The sequence below is a fragment of the Hyperolius riggenbachi genome, chromosome 4, assembly GCF_040937935.1.
Source record: "Hyperolius riggenbachi isolate aHypRig1 chromosome 4, aHypRig1.pri, whole genome shotgun sequence".
In the NCBI taxonomy this organism is placed as follows: Eukaryota; Metazoa; Chordata; class Amphibia; order Anura; family Hyperoliidae; genus Hyperolius; species Hyperolius riggenbachi.
In genome coordinates, this window is record NC_090649.1 from 39,117,115 (window position 1) to 39,135,869 (window position 18,755).

At 48.2% G+C, this 18,755-nt stretch overlaps 1 protein-coding gene across 14 annotated transcripts in view; it reads right to left on the reverse strand.

The window, feature by feature from the left end:
- Positions 1 to 18,755, reverse strand: part of OTOF (otoferlin) — a 500,418-nt gene that overhangs the window by 312,199 nt on the left and 169,464 nt on the right. For all 14 annotated transcript variants that reach the window (XM_068279952.1, XM_068279942.1, XM_068279943.1 and 11 more), the window contains exon 4: positions 6,999 to 7,098. In XM_068279952.1, the coding sequence (XP_068136053.1) occupies positions 6,999 to 7,098 (100 nt within the window). The remainder of the gene's footprint in view (positions 1 to 6,998; positions 7,099 to 18,755) is intronic.

The following is an 18,755-nucleotide window of genomic DNA, read 5'->3' on the forward strand; positions in this document are numbered from 1 at the left end:
GTTTCAAGAAGCTACAAGATGGCGTCATAGATATGAGACACAGTGATTGCCACACAGGAAGAATCCCTGATCATTGCACCGCTGACAGTGCTTGCATGCGCCGCTCCACAAGCCGGGGGACACAGATAGTCTTGAGCAGCCCACTCTGCACACCATGTTGCAGAGGATGGAGGCACTGACACAGCAGGGAGCCAGCTGGTAAGAGCAGGATCACTAGTGCAAGATCCTTACGCTCCTCTGCCAGTAACAAACCTGCTCCACCATCCATCCTGCTCCGCTGACTCGCATATAAGCCGAGGGGGGTCACTTTTCTGCACATTTTTTATGCTGAAAAATTAGGCTTATATAATGTGAGTATATACAGTACATGCATGTGTACTATACACACACTAGCGTAAGCTGTGTGCATGCTGACAATGGTAACAGGAAGTGAGGGAGAGCACTGGACATAACTGGCTACAAAGATTATAGTTACAAGAAAAAAAAACATAAATCAGACTCATTGTCTCTATTGAGGACACACATTTAAATGAGGTATAACGGAGGTGCTAAAGGGGGTGTGGCCAACCAAACAGCAAAGTCAGCTAACCCTTTGCACACTCACATGCAAGCGCTTTCATGCAAATCAATCATATAAGTGTGAGGGGTTGTCGATGAGCCTAGACTAGAATCTTTGCTTTTTCATGCCCCAAGATTTGTAGTTAAGCCCCCTTTGACCTCTAGATCAGGCCAATGACTGAAACTACAGCCGGCCCACAGCAAAGAGAATTTCGCTGGATAATTACGTTTTCTTTCATGAAATGCTGCAAGGTTCTCTAAACTTCTGATTTCGGTCCCCAATCTATTTGACAACGAGCTATTTTTAATATTCATATTTGCAGGCTCCAAAAGTTTCTCCCTGCTTAAAGCGAAGCTGAGATCAGACAGTTCAAGCGGAGGCGGAGAGCCGCGACATTTTACAAACCGCGCTCTCTGCGCTGACAATTTTACACGCGGGAATGAGAGAGGGATAGGAAATGAGTTTCTGCAGTTATCTAACAAAACATTTAAATAAAGGGCGAACAGAAACCTCATTTGCAGAAGAAGCCAGACTGTCTAATTTATCGTCTAACAAAATTCAAAAGATCATGATGATGAAGCTATAATAGTAAAAGCAAGTATTATTCTGTTACCCTTTAGTCCAAAATTGCAGCTGAGCAGTATCCATCCTGTAGGGGGCAGGTGCTGTGTCCACCTCCTCTGACTCTCTGAACATGGTCTGCAGGGGTGGGGCTTGTTCAGTGTGGACACTGCTCCGCCCAGTAAAGGACCCCATCCTCTATTTAGGTTCCACCCATGAGCACCAGTCTATTGACTACGTGGGGATTTTTCCTAGTGTTTTGTTCTGACTGTAATTTTGACCTTTCTGGCTATACTGTTATCCTAACACTAAATCCCTCACCCTTGCAAAATTATACGCATTTAGTTTTCTGATATTCCCAATCTGCCTATTTTTTATATTCAGAACAAACTATAATCACTTCGGAACTTTTTTTTTTTTTTTTTTTTTTAAATCATATCACACCTATTGTGTTATATGGTAATTTAATTTCTAGTGAAAATCATATACCATTGGAAGCTAAATACAGAAGTATAACTTCTTTATCGTGAACCAGAAGTGAGAGTGATAGTATTTTAAACAATTCCAGTTGCCTGGCTATCCTGCTGCTCTATTTGGCTGCAGTAGTGTCTGAATCACACCAGAAACAAGCATGCAGCTAATCTTGTCAGATCTGACAATAATGTCAGATACACCTGATCTGCTGCATGCCAGTTCAGAGTCTGTGACTAAAAGTATTACAGGCAGAGGATCAGCAGGACAGCCAGGCAACTGGTATTGTTTAAAAAGAGATAAATATTGCAGCCGCCATATACCTCTCACCTTGGGTTTACTTTAAACAATAACATATTGTGCTCGCTGGCGCAGACTTACCACGCTGCCCACTGAGTTACACAACTGGCTTCTCCGAGTTGAAAGCAGATTATATACTGGGGGTTAAATGACCACTTTTGCGAAAAAAAGTAGGCAGTTAAAATCTGACAGAACTGACAGGTTTTGGACCAGTCCATCTCTTCATGGGGGATTCGCTGTGTTTTCTTTTTTTTCCAACAGCATTTCCTGAGCGGCAGTTGCAAAGTCTAACTGACAAAATAGTGTGCAAGTGAGTAGGGAGGCTGGCTGGTATAATACTATTTTGGCAGTTAAACTGCTGTTCAGGAAATGCTGTTGAAAATAAAGAAAACCCTGATGAGATGGTCTAGTCCAAAACCTGTCGGTTCTGTTAAATTTTAACTGTCTACTTTTTTTGTGATAATGGTCCTTTGATATGATTCTTGTACTGAGCGATAAACCATGTTCTTTCTCGCTGCAGTTGTTGTAACTGTCACACTACAGAACACACATTTTTGGACAGTGATATAGTCATTCTGGGTTGCTATGGCAACTAGAAGTTATTATATTTAGTGCTGCATAGAAGTAACCGAAAAATGTGACAAGCCTGTTTTCCTGTTAGGCCTGGCTTGTATAAAGAATCAGGGATATCACGGTGGCAGCACCAATCAGAAGTGTGCACACGAGTATGACCCAGAGATGGACATAACATACAAGGCCTGGCTTACTAAGGTCCTCCAGGGCCTAAAGGCCTGGCTTTAAATATTGCCTGATAATAATTACCAAAAGTTGGTCATAAAAACATTGCTGGATGATAATTGAGTAATTCAGTGTTTGAGTGATTGTGGTACCCCAAAATGTGGGCAGTGAACCAGTGATGGCCATGTCTGAGAACCCATGTCTAAGAGAAGCAGGTGATCAGTTTGGTCAGGTGATAGATATGTAATGTGCTAAAGCAGGGTGTGATCCATGGCCGGATTTACCATATGACACTGTAGGCACTAGCCTACAGGCGCCTGATGGTGGAAGGGTGACTCAGTCCCTTCCCCGAGTGCCTCCCTCCTTCCTTCCCTATGCAGAGTCCTGATCAGAGTGTATAAATGAGAGGTTACTCACCCTGCTTTTAGCATTCCACTGAAGAGATCTCCCCCTTCAGTCAGAGGCACCTCTAGCTACTTAATACTGAGGTTGCTCTAGGTAACTAATACTTGGGGGCACCGCTAGCTACTTAATATTGAGGGTACTTCTGGCTACCTAATATTAAGGGGCACCTGTCGCTACCTATGACAAGCAAGGGAAATAAGGGAGGAGTGACAGCTGGGCCAGCCAGCACACTTGTGGTGCAGTTTGGGGTTTGTAGGGTCATGGAGGGCGGAGTCTAAGGTGCCAGGACATCTGTGCCTATTGGCTCCTGTGAGGTAAATCCGGGCCTGGTGTGATCACAGTAAATCAGAGCTTTGAAAATTTATCAGCTGATCAAACTGATCACATGCTTCTCCATGAGTTCTCCCAGACATGACCATCACTAGCGACAGCATGTTATTTATTCATTTTTAATAAATATGGTCTGTTTTGCATTTATGAAGAAAGAAAAGGTAACTGCAGTACCAGGCTACTGTGGTAATAGTAACTGGAGTATTGCAGTAATGATGGCTCGGCTATTGTTATAATAGTGGCTGGGATATTGTTATAATAGCAGCAGGGGAATTGCAGAATTGTAGTGATAATGGCTGGGCTGTCTGGGGGCGTATTGCAGTATTAATGGTGGTGAGGAGAGGGGGTATTGTAGTGATATTGGCTGGGGGACATTGTAGTAATAGTGGCTGGGCTATAGTAGTAATAGTTGCTGGGCAATAGTAGTAATAGTAGCTGGGCTATAGTAGTAATAGTGGCTGGGGGGCATTGAAGTAATAGTGGCTGGGCTATAGTAATAATAGGGGGGGGGGGCATTGAAGTAATAGTGGCTGGGCTATAGTAGTAATAGTGGTGGGGGGGGAGGCATTGTAGTAATAGTGGCTGGATGTTGTAGTAATAAGACAAGACAAGACAAATAAAATTTATATTGCGCTTTTCTCCTTGCGGACTCAAAGCGCCAGAGCAGAGCAGCAGCCACTAGGGCGCGCTCTATTGGCAGTAGCAGTGTAAGGGAGACTTGCCAAAGGTCTCCTACTGAATTAGTACTGGCTTACTGAACAGGCAGAGCCGAGATACGAAGCCTGGTCTCCTGTGTCAGAGGCAGAGCCCTTAACCATTACACCATCAGCCAACTGCTGGCTGGGAGAATTGCAGTAATATTGGCAAGGGTATTGCAGTTATAATGGCTGAGGGTATTACAGAAATAGTGGCTGGGAGTATTTCAGTAATAGTGGCTGGGGGTATTACAGTAATAGCATTTGGGAGTATTGCAGATGTAGTGGCTGTGAGTATTGTAGTAATAGAGGCTGGGGGCACTGTAGTAATAGTGGCAGGGTTATAGCAGCTATAGTGGCTGGGGGAAATTTTAGTAATAGTGGCTGGGCTGTGGTAGTAACAGTGGCTGGGGAGTATTGTAGTAATAGTGGCTGGACTATAGTAGTAATAGTGGCTGAGGGTATTGCAGTAATAGTGGCTAGGGGTAATGGAGTAATAGTGGTTGGGGGTATTGCAGTAATAGTGGCTGGGGGTATTGCAGTAATAGTGGTTGGGTGTATTGCAGTAATAGTGGTTGGGTGTATTGCAGTAATAGTGGCTGGGAGTATTGCAGTAATAGTGGTTGGGGGTATTGCAGTAATAGTGGTTGGGGGTATTGCAGTAATAGTGGCTGGGGGTATTGCAGTAATAGTGGTTAGGGATATTGCAGTAATAGTGGCTGGGGTATTGCAGTAATAGTGGCTGGGGTATTGCAGTAATAGTGGCTGAGGGTATTGCAGTAATAGTGGTTGGGGGTATTGCAGTAATAGTGGCTGGGGGTAATGGAGTAATCGTGGTTGGGTGTATTGTAGTAATAGTGGCTGGGGGTAATTGAGTAATAGTGGTTGGGGGTATTGCAGTAATAGTGGCTGGGGGTATTGTAGGGATAGTGGCTGGGGGTATTGTAGTGATAGTGGCTGGGGGTATTGTAGTGATAGTGGCTGGGGGTTTTGTAGGAATAGTGGCTGGGGGTATCGTAGGAATAGTGGCTGGGGGTATTGTAGTAATAGTGGCTGGGGGTATTGTAGTAATAGTGGCTGAGGTAATGCAGTAATAGTGGTTGTGGGTATTATAGTAATAGTGGCTGGGGTATTGAAGTAATAGTGGCTGAGGTAATGCAGTAATAGTGCCTGGGGCATTGTGGCGATAGTGGCTGGGGTATTGCAGTAATAGTTGCTGGGGTAATGCAGTAATAGTGACTGGGGTATTGCAGTAATAGTGACTAGGGGTATTGCAGTAATAGTGGCTGGGGGTAATTGGAGTAATAGTGGTTGGGGGTATTGCAGTAATAGTGGTTGGGGTATTGCAGTAAAAGTGGCTGGGGGTATTGTAGTGATAGTGGCTGGGGGTATTGTAGTGATAGTGGCTGGGGGTATTGTAGGGATAGTGGCTGGGTGTATTGTAGTAATAGTGGCTGGGGTATTGGAGTAATAGTGGCTGAGGTAATGCAGTAATAGTGGTTGTGGGTATTATAGTAATAGTGGCTGGGGTATTGAAGTAATAGTGGCTGAGGTAATGCAGGAATAGTGGCTGAGGTAATGCAGGAATAGTGGCTGGGGGCATTGTGGCGATAGTGGCTGGGGTATAGCAGTAATAGTTGCTGGGGTAATGCAGTAATAGTGACTGGAGTATTGCAGTAATAGTGTTTGGGGGTATTGCAGTAATAGTGGTTGGGGTATTGCAGTAATAGTGGTTGGTGGTATTGCCGTAATAGTGGCTGGGGGTATTGCAATAATAGTGGCTGGGGGTAATGGAGTAATAGTGGTGGGGGGTATTGCAGTAATAGTGGTTGGGGGTATTGCAGTAATAGTGGCTGGGGGTATTGCAGTAATAGTGGCTGGGGGTATTGCAGTAATAGTGGCTGGGGGTATTGCAGTAGTAGTGGCTGGGGGTATTGCAGTAGTAGTGGCTGGGGGTGTTGCAGTAGTAGTGGCTGGGGGTAATGGAGTAACAGTGGCTGGGGGTATTGCAGTAATAGTGGTTGGGGATATTGTAGTAATAGTGGCTGGGGGGTATTGTACTGATAGTGGCTGGGAGTATTGCAGTAATAGTGGCTGGGGGTATTGGAGTAATAGTGGCTGAGGTAATGCAGTAATAGTGGTTGGGGTATTGACGTAATAGTGTCTGGGGGTATTATAGTAATAGTGGCTGAGGTAATGCAGTAGTAGTGGCTGGGGTATTGGATTAATAGTGGCTGGGGTATTGCAGTAATAGTGGCTGGGGTTATTGGAATAATAGTGGCTGAGATAATGCAGTAATATCGGCTGGGGTATTGGAGTAATAGTGGCTGGGATATTGCAGTAATAATGGCTGGGGGTATTGGAGTAATAGTGTCTAGGGGTATTATAGTAATAGTGGCTGGGGTATTGAAGTAATAGTGGCTGAAGTAATGCAGTAACAGTGGCTGGGGTATTGGAGTAATAGTGGCTGGGGTATTGCAATAATAGTGGCTGGGGGTATTGTGGTGATAGTGGCTGGGGTAATGCAGTATTAGTGGCTGGGACATTGGAGTAATAGTGGCTGGGTATTGCAGTAATAGTGACTGGGGGTAGTGTAGTGATAGTGGCTGGGGGTATATCAGTAATGGTGGTTGGGGAGTGGGGGTATTCCAGTAATATTGGCTGGGGGTATGGCTGGGACACATGAGTATTAGCCATATGACAGATAAATCACTATCCTGAATTAGAAATGGTGAATAAGATACTAACAATTTTGACTTGTATGCAAACTTGTATGCAGCTTGGAAAAGGGCCAGATAAACTTGATCTTGCTGTTTCTGACTGCCCCAGTTTTAAGCTGCAGCTAATCTGCATAATGTTTGCATGCCAGCTGGAGCTATGCTGCAGGTCACACAGTAACCGGGACTCCTGAGCGGCGCTGGCTCGGGGGAGATACGTACTCTGATGGCCGAGTTGTTGTCATCGATGAGGGTGTCTGTCACCTCCAGCTGGGCTTCCTCCACCACTTTCTGCAGAACCATGCGGAATGTCCCGATCAGCCTGCAATGGCAAACAAGAGAGGCTTACAGCATACTGTGATGTGCTGGAGGAGCTCAGTACAGCCATAAAGAGGACCTGTCCCCTCCGTACAGCCATAAAGAGGACCTGTCCCCTCCGTACAGCTAGAAAGTGGACCTGCCCCTTTTATTACAGCATAGTGTGATGTGCTGAAGGAGCTCAGTACAGCCATAAAGAGGACCTGTCCCCTCCGTACAGCCATAAAGAGGACCTGTCCCCTCCGTACAGCCATAAAGAGGACCTGTCCCCTCCGTACAGCCATAAAGAGGACCTGTCCCCTCCGTACAACTAGAAAGTGGACCTGTCCCTTTTATTACAGCATTTCGTGATGCCCTGGAGGAGCTCAGTACAGCCATAAAGCGGACCCGTCCCCTCAGTACAGCTAGAAAGTGGACCTGTCCCCTCCGTACAGCCATAAAGCGGACCCGTCCCCTCAGTACAGCTAGAAAGTGGACCTGTCCCCTCCGTACAGCCATAAAGCGGACCCGTCTCCTCAGTACAGCTAGAAAGTGGACCTGTCCCCTCCGTACAGCCATAAAGAGGACCTGTCCCCTCCGTACAGCCATAAAGCGGACCCGTCCCCTCAGTACAGCTAGAAAGTGGACCTGTCCCCTCCGTACAGCCATAAAGCGGACCCGTCTCCTCAGTACAGCTAGAAAGTGGACCTGTCCCCTCCGTACAGCCATAAAGAGGACCTGTCCCCTCCGTACAGCCATAAAGAGGACCTGTCCCCTCCGTACAGCTAGAAAGAGGACCTGCCCCTTTTATTACAGCATAGTGTGATGCCCTGGAGGAGCTCAGTACATCCATAAAGAGGACCTGCTACCTCAGTACAGCTAGAAAGTGGACCTGTCCCTTTTATTACAGCATAATGTGATGCCCTGAAGGAGCTCAGTACAGCCGTAAAGAGGACCTGTCCCCTCAGTACAGCTAGAAAGTGGACCTGTCCCTTTTATTACAGGAGCTCAGTACAGCCATAAAGAAGACCTGTCCTCTCAGTACAGCTAGAAAGTGGATATCGGTTAGGGTTGGGTGATCTATGGGGACAAGCCCCAATATCACTGAGAAAACCGGGTGGCAAAGATGAACTAACAGAACACAAGCTCCGCCCAGCACCTACTGTTAGGACTCGTTCGCGTTGTGGTATTTTGTAGCAATTTTTTTTTATTCCCGCCACTTGGGTGGGCGTTCCGTTTTTGTGAAAAGCCCTTTTCTAAGCGCTTGTTCCGAGCGTTTTTTTTAATTCTCTCCCTCCTGGAAAATAGTAAATACAATGTATTTATTCTTTAAAACGTGAAGGCAATCGCCCCACAAAGCGATGTTGTGAGCGTTTATCGCTCTTCCTACACCTTCCATTATAGCAAAATCGCCCCAAATGGTCCAGGCACCACTTTGCTGAACGCACAGCGCACAACCGCGCTGATATGAACCTTCTCATAGACATTCATTGCACCAGCGTTTTGTGGATGATTTTAAAAATCGCCTACGCTTGAAAGAATTCCCGAATAAGCCTGCAGTGTGAACGCGCCCTGAGACAGGACAGAATTATACATAGCGCTCCCTGCAGCCACACAGGTCATACATATCAGAGGCCGGCCTGTAAGGCGTTTCAGGAATCTGTTATGACAGTGAGGAGCGTTACTCGCCTGGCGCTATATGTGGGATGTATGACTGCAGCCTGCCTTATGGAAGCTGTATGCGGTGAGATAAGGAGGCGTGTTAATAATTCAGCAGTGCGCTGTGTCAGGTGTATCCTTCTGTGATCTTCCCTCCTCCTTGTGATGAAATATTCATCTGCTGTCTATGCACTTTATTACTTTCTGATCATCCATAATTCACACCGTACAGCCCGGTGCTCTCCAGTTCTGTCCAGTAACTCTGCGTATAGAGAGCGGCCTGACTGCATCCACAGTGTGGGGGACCACCATACAGACCACCGGTCAGGTGCCAGTGTCGCCCCCTGCTGGACAGTCACACCTGTCTGTGGTGCTGGCGAGAGATAGACAGTCATCCTACAACTTCAAGCATGCAGCCAGTGGAGTCACACCCGGAACAAGCATGCAGCCAGCACAGTCACACCAGGAACAAGCATGCAGCCAGCAGAGTCACACATGGAACAAGCATGCAGCCAGCAGAGTCACACCTGGAACAAGCATGCAGCCAGCAGAGTCACACCTGGAACAAGCATGCAACCAGCCAGCCGGGTCACACCCGGAACAAGCATGCAGCCAGCACAGTCACACCAGGAACAAGCATGCAGCCAGCAGAGTCACACCTGGAACAAGCATGCAGCCAGCAGAGTCAAACCTGGAACAAGCATGCTGCCAGCAGAGTCACACCTGGAACAAGCATGCAGCCAGCGAGTCACACCTGGAACAAGCATGCAGCCAGCAGAGTCACACCAGGAACAAGCATGCAGCCAGTGGAGTCACACCCGGAACAAGCATGCAGCCAGCACAGTCACACCAGGAACAAGCATGCAGCCAGCAGAGTCACACCTGGAACAAGCATGCAGCCAGCAGAGTCACACCTGGAACAAGCATGCAGCCAGCAGAGTCACACCTGGAACAAGCATGCAACCAGCCGGGTCACACCCGGAACAAGCATGCAGCCAGCACAGTCACACCAGGAACAAGCATGCAGCCAGCAGAGTCACACCTGGAATAAGCATGCAGCCAGCAGAGTCAAACCTGGAACAAGCATGCTGCCAGCAGAGTCACACCTGGAACAAGCATGCAGCCAGCAGAGTCACACCTGGAACAAGCATGCAGCCAGCAGAGTCAAACCTGGAACAAACATGCAGCCAGCGGAGTCGCACCCGGAACAAGCATGCTGCCAGCGGAGTCACACCTGGAACAAGCATGCAGCCAGCAGAGTCATGCCTGGAACATGTATGCAGCCAGTGGCGTCGCACCCAGAACAAGCATGCTGCCAGCGGAGTCACACCTGGAACAAGCATGCTGCCAGCGGAGTCACACCTGAAACAAGCATGCAGACAGCGTAGTCACACCTGGAACGAGCATGCAGCCAGCAGAGTCACACCAGGAACAAGCATGCAGCCAGCAGAGTCAAACCTGGCACAAGCATGCAACCAGCGGAGTCACACCCAGAAAAAGCATGCAGCCAGTTGAGTCCCACCTGGAACAAGCATGCAGCCAGCAGAGTCCCACCTAGAACAAGCATGCAGCCAGCAGAGTCACACCCAGAAAAAGCATGCAGCCGGTGGAGTCACACCTAGAACAAGCATGCAGCCGGTGGAGTCACACCTAGAACAAGCATGCAGCCGGCGGAGCCACACCTGGAACAAGCATGCAGCCAGCACAGTCACACCAGGAACAAGCATGCAGCCAGCAGAGTCACACCTGGAACAAGCATGCAGCCAGCAGAGCCACACCTGGAACAAGCATGCAGCCAGCAGAGTCACACCTGGAACAAGCATGCAACCAGCCGGGTCACACCCGGAACAAGCATGCAGCCAGCAGAGCCACACCTGGAACAAGCATGCAGCCAGCAGAGCCACACCTGGAACAAGCATGCAGCCAGCAGAGTCACACCTAGAACAAGCATGCAGACAGCAGAGTCACACCTAGAACAAGCATGCAGCAGGCGGAGTCACACCTGGAACAAGCATGCAGCCAGCAGAGCCACACCTGGAACAAGCATGCAGCTAGCGGAGTCACACCTGGAACAAGCATGCAGCTAGCGGAGTCACACCTGGAACAAGCATGCAGCTAGCGGAGTCACACCTGGAACAAGCATGCAGCCAGCAGAGTCACACCTAGAACAAGCATGCAGCTAGTGGAGTCACACCTGGAACGAGCATGCAGCCAGCAGAGTCACACCTGGAACAAGCATGCAGCCGGCAGAGTCACACCTGGAACAAGCATGCAGCCAGCGTAGTCACACCTGGAACGAGCATGCAGCCGGCAGAGTCACACCTGGAACAAGCATGCAGCCGGCAGAGTCACACCTGGAACAAGCATGCAGCCAGCGTAGTCACACCTGGAACGAGCATGCAGCCAGCGGAGCCACACCTGGAACAAGCATGCAGCTAGCAGAGTCACACCTGGAATAAGCATGCAGCCAGCAATCACACCTGGAACAAACACACAACTAGTGGAGTCACACCTAAAAAAAAAAAAAAAAAAAAAAAAAAAAAAAAAAGCGCGTGATATGGAGGCTGACATATTTATTTCCTTTTAAGCAATACCAGTTGCCTGGCTATCCTGTTGATCCTCTGCCACTTATTTATTTAGCCATTGCCCCTGAACAAGCACGCAGATCAGGTGTTCTGACTAATGTCTGACCGGATTTGCCCCATGCTTGTTAGGCGTGTGATTTAGACACTACTGCAGCTAGAAAGATCAGCAGGACAACCAGACAATTTGAATTGTTTAAAAGGAAATAAATATGGCCGCCACCTTTCGCTTCAGGGGTCTTTTAAAATAAGTAAGCGTGTGACTGTAGCTGAATAACCCCGGAGAATGATCTCAGAGCAGCAGATTGCTGTGCAGAATGCAGGCACTGCGGGGTGGTGGAGCTGACGCCTGGCAGGGAATGCAGGCACTGCAGGGTGGTGGAGCTGACGCCTGGCAGGGAATGCAGGCACTGCGGGGTGGTGGAGCTGACGCCTGGCAGGGAATGCAGGCACTGCAGGGTGGTGGAGCTGACGCCTGGCAGGGAATGCAGGCACTGCGGGGTGGTGGAGCTGACGCCTGGCAGGGAATGCAGGCACTGCGGGGTGGTGGAGCTGACGCCTGGCAGGGAATGCAGGCACTGCGGGGTGGTGGAGCTGACGCCTGGCAGGGAATGCAGGCACTGCGGGGTGGTGGAGCTGACGCCTGGCAGGGAACGCAGGCACTGCGGGGTGGTGGTGCTGACGCCTGGCAGGGAATGGAGGCTGCATGAATAGAGGTATTAGGAGGAGATAAGTGTTCCTTCAGCTAAGCCAGGACAATAGAAGCGATGGGAATGGATCCCACAGCGGAGGGGATGCAATGGGCCTGATTCACAAAGCGGTGATAACTCAGTTATCACACCTAAAAGACTTTAGGCATGATAACCTTTGCACCACACTGGTGAAAAGCCAGTTTAGGCGTGATAAGTTTAGGTGTGATAAGTTTAGGTGTGATAAGTTTAGGCATGCTAAGTTTAGATAAGTGTAGATAGCGTGCAAAGTCCCGCACGCAAAGCAGCGCCATTAAACTCTATGGGCTCGATTCACCAAGCGGTGCTAACCCAGTTATCACGCCTAAAGGACTTTAGGCGTGATGACCTCTTCACCACTGAGTTAGCACCGTTTTTGGCTGCACTTCGCGCGAAGTTATCGCGCGCAAAGTTTTGCGCGCGCACCCGCACAGGCGCGCGCGCAAAGTCCCATAGGGTTTAATGGGCGCATCGCGCGAAGTGAGGGGCGCTTCGCGCGCACGCACGCGGGAGCGCGCGCAAAACTTTACGCGCGGAAACTTCGCGCGAAGCCCTTCTTATCATGCCTAAAGTGACTTTAGGCGTGAAGAGGGCCTTTTCACCACGGTGCTAACACTTTGCACCGCTTGGTAAATCGAGCCCTATGTGAAGTGCACCAGACTTTGCTAGCGCAAAACTTTTGGTCAGCTGTGCACTGCGGTGCTAACGCAGTTGGTGCTTAAACTTATCATGCCTAAACTTATCACACCTAAACTTATCATGCCTAAACTTATCACACCTAAACTTATCACACCTAAACTTATCATGCCTAAACTGAGTTTAGGCGTGATAAAGGGCTTTTCACCAGTGTGCTAACTGTTAGCACCGCTTTGTGAATCAGGCCCAATGTGCGGAATCAGGTGTAGGCTCATTGATTTCCCCACTGCAGATCGCGGATCACTTATGTGAGAACAGTTACATACGCAACCATTGCACTAGCGCTTTTCAGGCAATGTTTAAAATCGCCAGAGCTTTAAAAAGAGCGAAATCGCTCTTAGGGCTCGATTCACAAAGCGGTGCTAACCTAGTTAGAGACTTTAGGCATGATAACCATTGCACCACGCTGGTGAAAAGCCAGTTTAGGCGTGATAAGTTTAGGGATGATAAGTTTAGATAAGTGTACATAGCACACAAAGTCCCGCACGCAAAGCAGCGCCATTAAACTCTATACGAAGTGCACCAGACTTTGCTAGCGCAAAACTTTTGATCAGCTGTGCACTGCGGTGCTAACGCAGTTGGTGCTTAAACTTATCACACCTAAACTTATCATGCCTAAACTTATCACACCTAAACTTATCACACCTAAACTTATCACACCTAAACTTATCACACCTAAACTTATCACACCTAAACTTATCACGCCTAAACTTATCACGCCTAAACTTATCACGCCTAAACTTATCACGCCTAAACTTATCACACCTAAACTTATCACACCTAAACTTATCACACCTAAACTTATCATGCCTAAACTTATCACACCTAAACTGGCTTTTCACCAGCGTGGTGCAATGGTTATCATGCCTAAAGTCTCTAACTGGGTTAGCACCGCTTTGTGAATCGAGCCCCTAAACTTATCACGCCTAAACTTATCATGCCTAAACTGAGTTTAGGCGTGATAAAGGGCTTTTCACCAGCGTGCTAACTGTTAGCACCGCTTTGTGAATCAGGCCCTTAGTGTGGACAAGCCCTTACACAGCATTGAGTGCAATAGCGCTCAAAATGCTGCATGCCCTGCTATTGCCATTACACAGCACCCAACTGTCCCTCTTTTGTAGGGACTGTCCCTCTTTGGGATCCCTGTCCCTCTTTCCTCCTCATTTGTCCCTCTTTCAGGACTTTGTCCCTCTTTCTATGTAAATATATATATTTCTCTAATAAAAAATGTGTTTGATTTACTCTAAACTTTATTTCCATCCTTTAAATTGATATATTACTAAATTTAAAATGTTAACATGAAGGAAAATGAACCAGGATAGAAAGACCAGTGTGATTTGAATGATAAAACAACATATTTTCCTTATGAAATCTTTATGGTATGAGTGACTAGGGGTGTGACGGGGCGTGATCAGGGGTGTGGCAGGGGCGTGGCTTAAGTGTCCCTCTTTTCTCCAAAAGTTGGGAGGTATGCCATTAACCCTAATCGCAATCACACTAGTGGGTTCAGCCCTATTTAAATACATTGGCAAAGCGTTTTTTTTTTTTTTTTTTGGGGGGGGGAATCACGGACGATTGTTGGCGATCTAAAAACGCTCTAGTGGGTCCCAGCACTAAGGCCCCTCTCAGACGGGTGGCTGAATAGAGCACTTGCCGAGCAGCCTCCTGTATGCCGCCAGTGCAATTCATGTGCATATGAAATGCAGCTGACTTGCAGTGGTTGTAACACCAGACGTGCCAAGCAGGGCCGGGCCGAGGCAGAGGCTGGAGAGGCTCCAGCCTCAGGGCGCAGTGTAGGAGGGGGCGCACAATTCATTCAGCTGTCATTCCCAATTGTGTTTGAAGCAGAAAGAAATAAGAAAAGGGGATACATGGCAGTGACTGCAAGCCAGATAACTAGAGATTATGGTGTTGGGGGCCCTGGGGTGCCTCTTAGTCTAATAGCAATCAGTGTGTGTGGAGGGGAAGGGGGGGCCCTGTGGCCCTCTTTGTCTAATAGTAATCAGTGTGTGAAGGCTGGGGTAGGAGGGATGGAGGGGCGCACTTTGGTGTCTCAGCCTTGGGTGCTGGAGGACCTTGTCCCGGCTCTGGTGCCAAGCATTGATACACGGTGGTGTTACTGGGCGGTGGGGGAACGCACCATGTTGAGTCTGGCCACGGCTGCGGCAGCACTCAGATCTAACTCCATTGGAGGGTGGGGGGTGCTTTGCCAGTGCAGGAGTACAGCTGACATGCAGTGACTTCACCACTTGTCAGCTGCCCAGACTGCCTGGCAGCCAATCACATACCACCATTTAGGGCCCATTTCCACTGGCGATTAGGATCCGCAGGTACTTCTGGTTGTCTTCCGGACAATCAGATGCGGCGTCACATGGCTTTCGGTCGGCGGCTATGGGGATCGGATGCGTTCTGCGAAAAACTGCAGCATGCGATCCATAATTTCCCCCGCGTCGCATCGCGCCGGATCGCACGTCAATGGCGTAGTTTCCGTTTTCTTGCATTGCGGTGCGGAGCGGTTTCCGTATTGCAGCGCATCTAATGGAAGGGGGCCCTTACTTGCTTCATGACAGTAAACTTAATCATGATTGGCTGCTATAGAAAGCTGCATTCTGTACATAGTTAGTGTATTACATTCCCAGTTTCAAAGTGTAAAGCCTGCTACACACTTCCAATGTTGATTGACCAATCATTGGCCAACTTTACCGCTAACATTTAGTATTAGAATTTACCTACACAATCTGCTTATAACATTTAAAATCTGTTGCTCCCCCACCCGTACTGCATGGGGGATGGTAGAAATGGCCAGTCTGGATGCTTGGAGGTTTGTACCAGGCTTAAACCTGGTACACACTATTAATTAATCAGTTATGATTGGTCAATCACTGACCAATGTTACCAGGGCCGGATTTGTACTCTTTACCGCCCAAGGCCACTGTCACCAGACGCCCCCCTTCAGTATAGGTAGCCAAATGACCCCTCCCCCTTTCCCTCTAGTATAGGTAGCTGTTGACCCCTACCACTCCAGTATAAGTAGCCAGATGACCCCTCCCCCTTTCCCTCTAGTATAGGTAGCTGTTGACCCCTACCACTCCAGTATAGGTAGCCAGATGACTCCTCCCCCTTTCCTTCTAGTATAGGTAGCTGTTGACCCCTACCACTCCAGTATAGGTAGCCAGATGACCCCTCCCCCTTTCCCTCTAGTATAGGTAGCTGTTGACCCCTACCACTCCAGTATAAGTAGCCAGATGACCCCTCCCCCTTTCCCTCTAGTATAGGTAGCTGTTGACCCCACCACTCCAGTGTAGGTAGCCAGATTACCCCTCCCCCTTTCCCTCTAGTATAGGTAGCTGTTGACCCCTACCACTCCAGTGTAGGTAGCCAGATGACCCCTCCCCCTTTTCCTCTAGTATAGGTAGCTGTTGACCCCTACCACTCCAGTATAGGTAGCCAGATGACCCCTCCCCATTTCCCTCTAGTATAGGTAGCTGTTGACCCCTACCACTCCAGTATAGGTACCCAGATGACCCCTCCCCCTTTCCCTCTAGTATAGGTAGCTGTTGACCCCTACCACTCCAGTATAGGTAGCCAGATGACCCCTCCCCCTTTCCCTCTAGTATAGGTAGCTGTTGACTCCTACCACTCCAGTATAGGTAGCCAGATGACCCCTCCCCCTTTCCCTCTAGTATAGGTAGCTGTTGACCCCTACCACTCCAGTATAGGTAGCCAGATGACTCCCTTAATCCCTCCCTTTCCCACTCCCACCTTTCAATATAGGTAGCCAGCTCGCCTCCACACCACAGCAGCCATCAGTGTCACCTCTCCGCTCATCTCCACTGCAGAAGCTTTCTCTTCCCTCCGTCTCCATCAGCCACTGCTGTACATCTGTCCCTCCAACCAGCATCTCTCACTTGTGACTTGCCGGCACGTTACCAGCGAGTAAGACGGGAAGAGGAAGCTTCTATGTTGGAGATGTGACTGACTGGCGGCTGCTATTCCACATCCTCCGCTTGTAACTCTGCAATGCTGCCCAAGTCCATAGCCACCAGCCACAATACATACATGCAGAGAGAGAAAAGTGGCTGCTGCACAGGGGGCTAGAAGCAGAATACCGCAGTCAGGCGCTCACCTGATCTCCCTGCACTGCAGCATTTGCAAGCTTGCAAATGCTGCACCAGTTTAGCCTGCTGCTTTGGTGTCCTTGCTCCTGTAGTGCCCTAGGCCATGGCCAAGAGGCCTTGGACTAAATCCGGCCCTGAATGTTACCACCTCTATGTAGTATGATGGTCAACATGTATTGAATACTATAAGCAGATTGTGTAGGTAAACCCTCATACTACACTGAGCTGGTAAAATTAGTCAGTGATTGGCCAATCATAGTTCAAAGTGTGTACCAGGCTTTAAAGGGCAACTGTAATGGGAGGGATATGGAGGCTGCCATTTTTATTTCCTTTTAAGCAATACCAGTTAACTGGCTGCCCTGCTGGTCCTCTGCCTCTAATACTTTTATTCATAGACCCTGAACAAGCATGCAGCAGATCAGGTGTTTCTGATATTATTGTCAGATCTGACAAGATTAGCTGCATGCTTGTTTCTGGTGTGATCCAGACATTACTGCAGCCAAATAGATCAGCAGGGCTGCCAGGAAACTGGTATTGTTTAAAAGGAAATAAATATGGCAGCCTCCACATTCTTCTCACTTCAGTTGTCCTTTAAGGGCTAGTTCCCATGGAGCGGTGTGCCCGAAGCTATATCAGCACCCGCTATTTATCAGGCGCCCAAATTACAGCTCAATGCTGATATTTCTATAAGTGCCTATGGTAGCGCCCAAAATTCCGGTGCTAGCGGGCACCCAAATTGCCTGCTTAACCCTGCAACACAAGGGGCTTGATTCACAAAGCGGTGCTAACAGTTAGCACGCTGGTGAAAAGCCCTTTATCATGCCTAAACTCAGTTTAGGCATGATAAGTTTAGGTGTGATAAGTTTAGGTGTGATAAGTTTAGGCATGATAAGTTTAGGTGTGATAAGTTTAGGCATGCTAAGTTTAAGCGCCAACTGCGTTAGCACCGCAGTGCACAGCTGATCAAAAGTTTTACGCTAGCAAAGACTGGTGCACTTTGTATAAAGTTTAATGGCGCTGCTTTGCGTGCGGGACTTTGCAAGCGATCTAAACTTATCTAAACTTAGCATGCCTAAACTTATCACACCTAAACTTATCACACCTAAACTTATCACGCCTAAACTGGCTTTTCACCAGCATGGTGCAATGGTTATCATGCCTAAAGTCTTTTAGGCATGCTAACTGGGTTAGCACCGCTTTGTGAATCGAGCCCAAAGAGTCTTTTTCCATGAAACGCAGCTGCTCCCTGGTCACTATAGTTCCTTATTGGCTCTACCCAAGGCCGGTTTAAGCAACAATGGGGCCCAGCCCCCAGGGCAAAATAAACCTGGGGGGCCCCAACAGTTACCCCGGAACAAATATCGGCATTAAGGGACCTTTTTTGCAGCTGGTATAGTCAGGGTGTGAAGCCCCAATCGGTCGGAGCTCCACATTCTGGCTACCCCAGCCTGCATGGGGGACAAGGGGTTAAGTTTCAGGAGGGGGGACTAACATAATAAAAAAAAAAAAATTCCCACACTCTAAACATAAAAAAAAAATTGGGAAAATAGGAAAAATTGCCAGGGATCTTCATACAGCCATATTGCGGCTGTATAGCGATCCCTGGCCAAAGCGCTGCGGCTGCGTATGAACCCCCTGGAAACCCTGTCAGGAAATGTATTGCTCTTTCTTTTGATGCATGTAAAATTACACTACCGTTAGGTACTAAAAGTGACATTTACCGCATTTAAAAGTATACTTTTTTCCCTCTAAACTTTAAAATCGATTTTCTCAAAAACTATAAGGTATTTTTGAAAAATAGTTTTTTCCTCTTATTCCCAATGATCGCCTTAACATATCCTGCAAATGTAGGGTTTCTAGCATTTAAGGTGGATTTGCTATTAACCGTTAAAGTCGGCG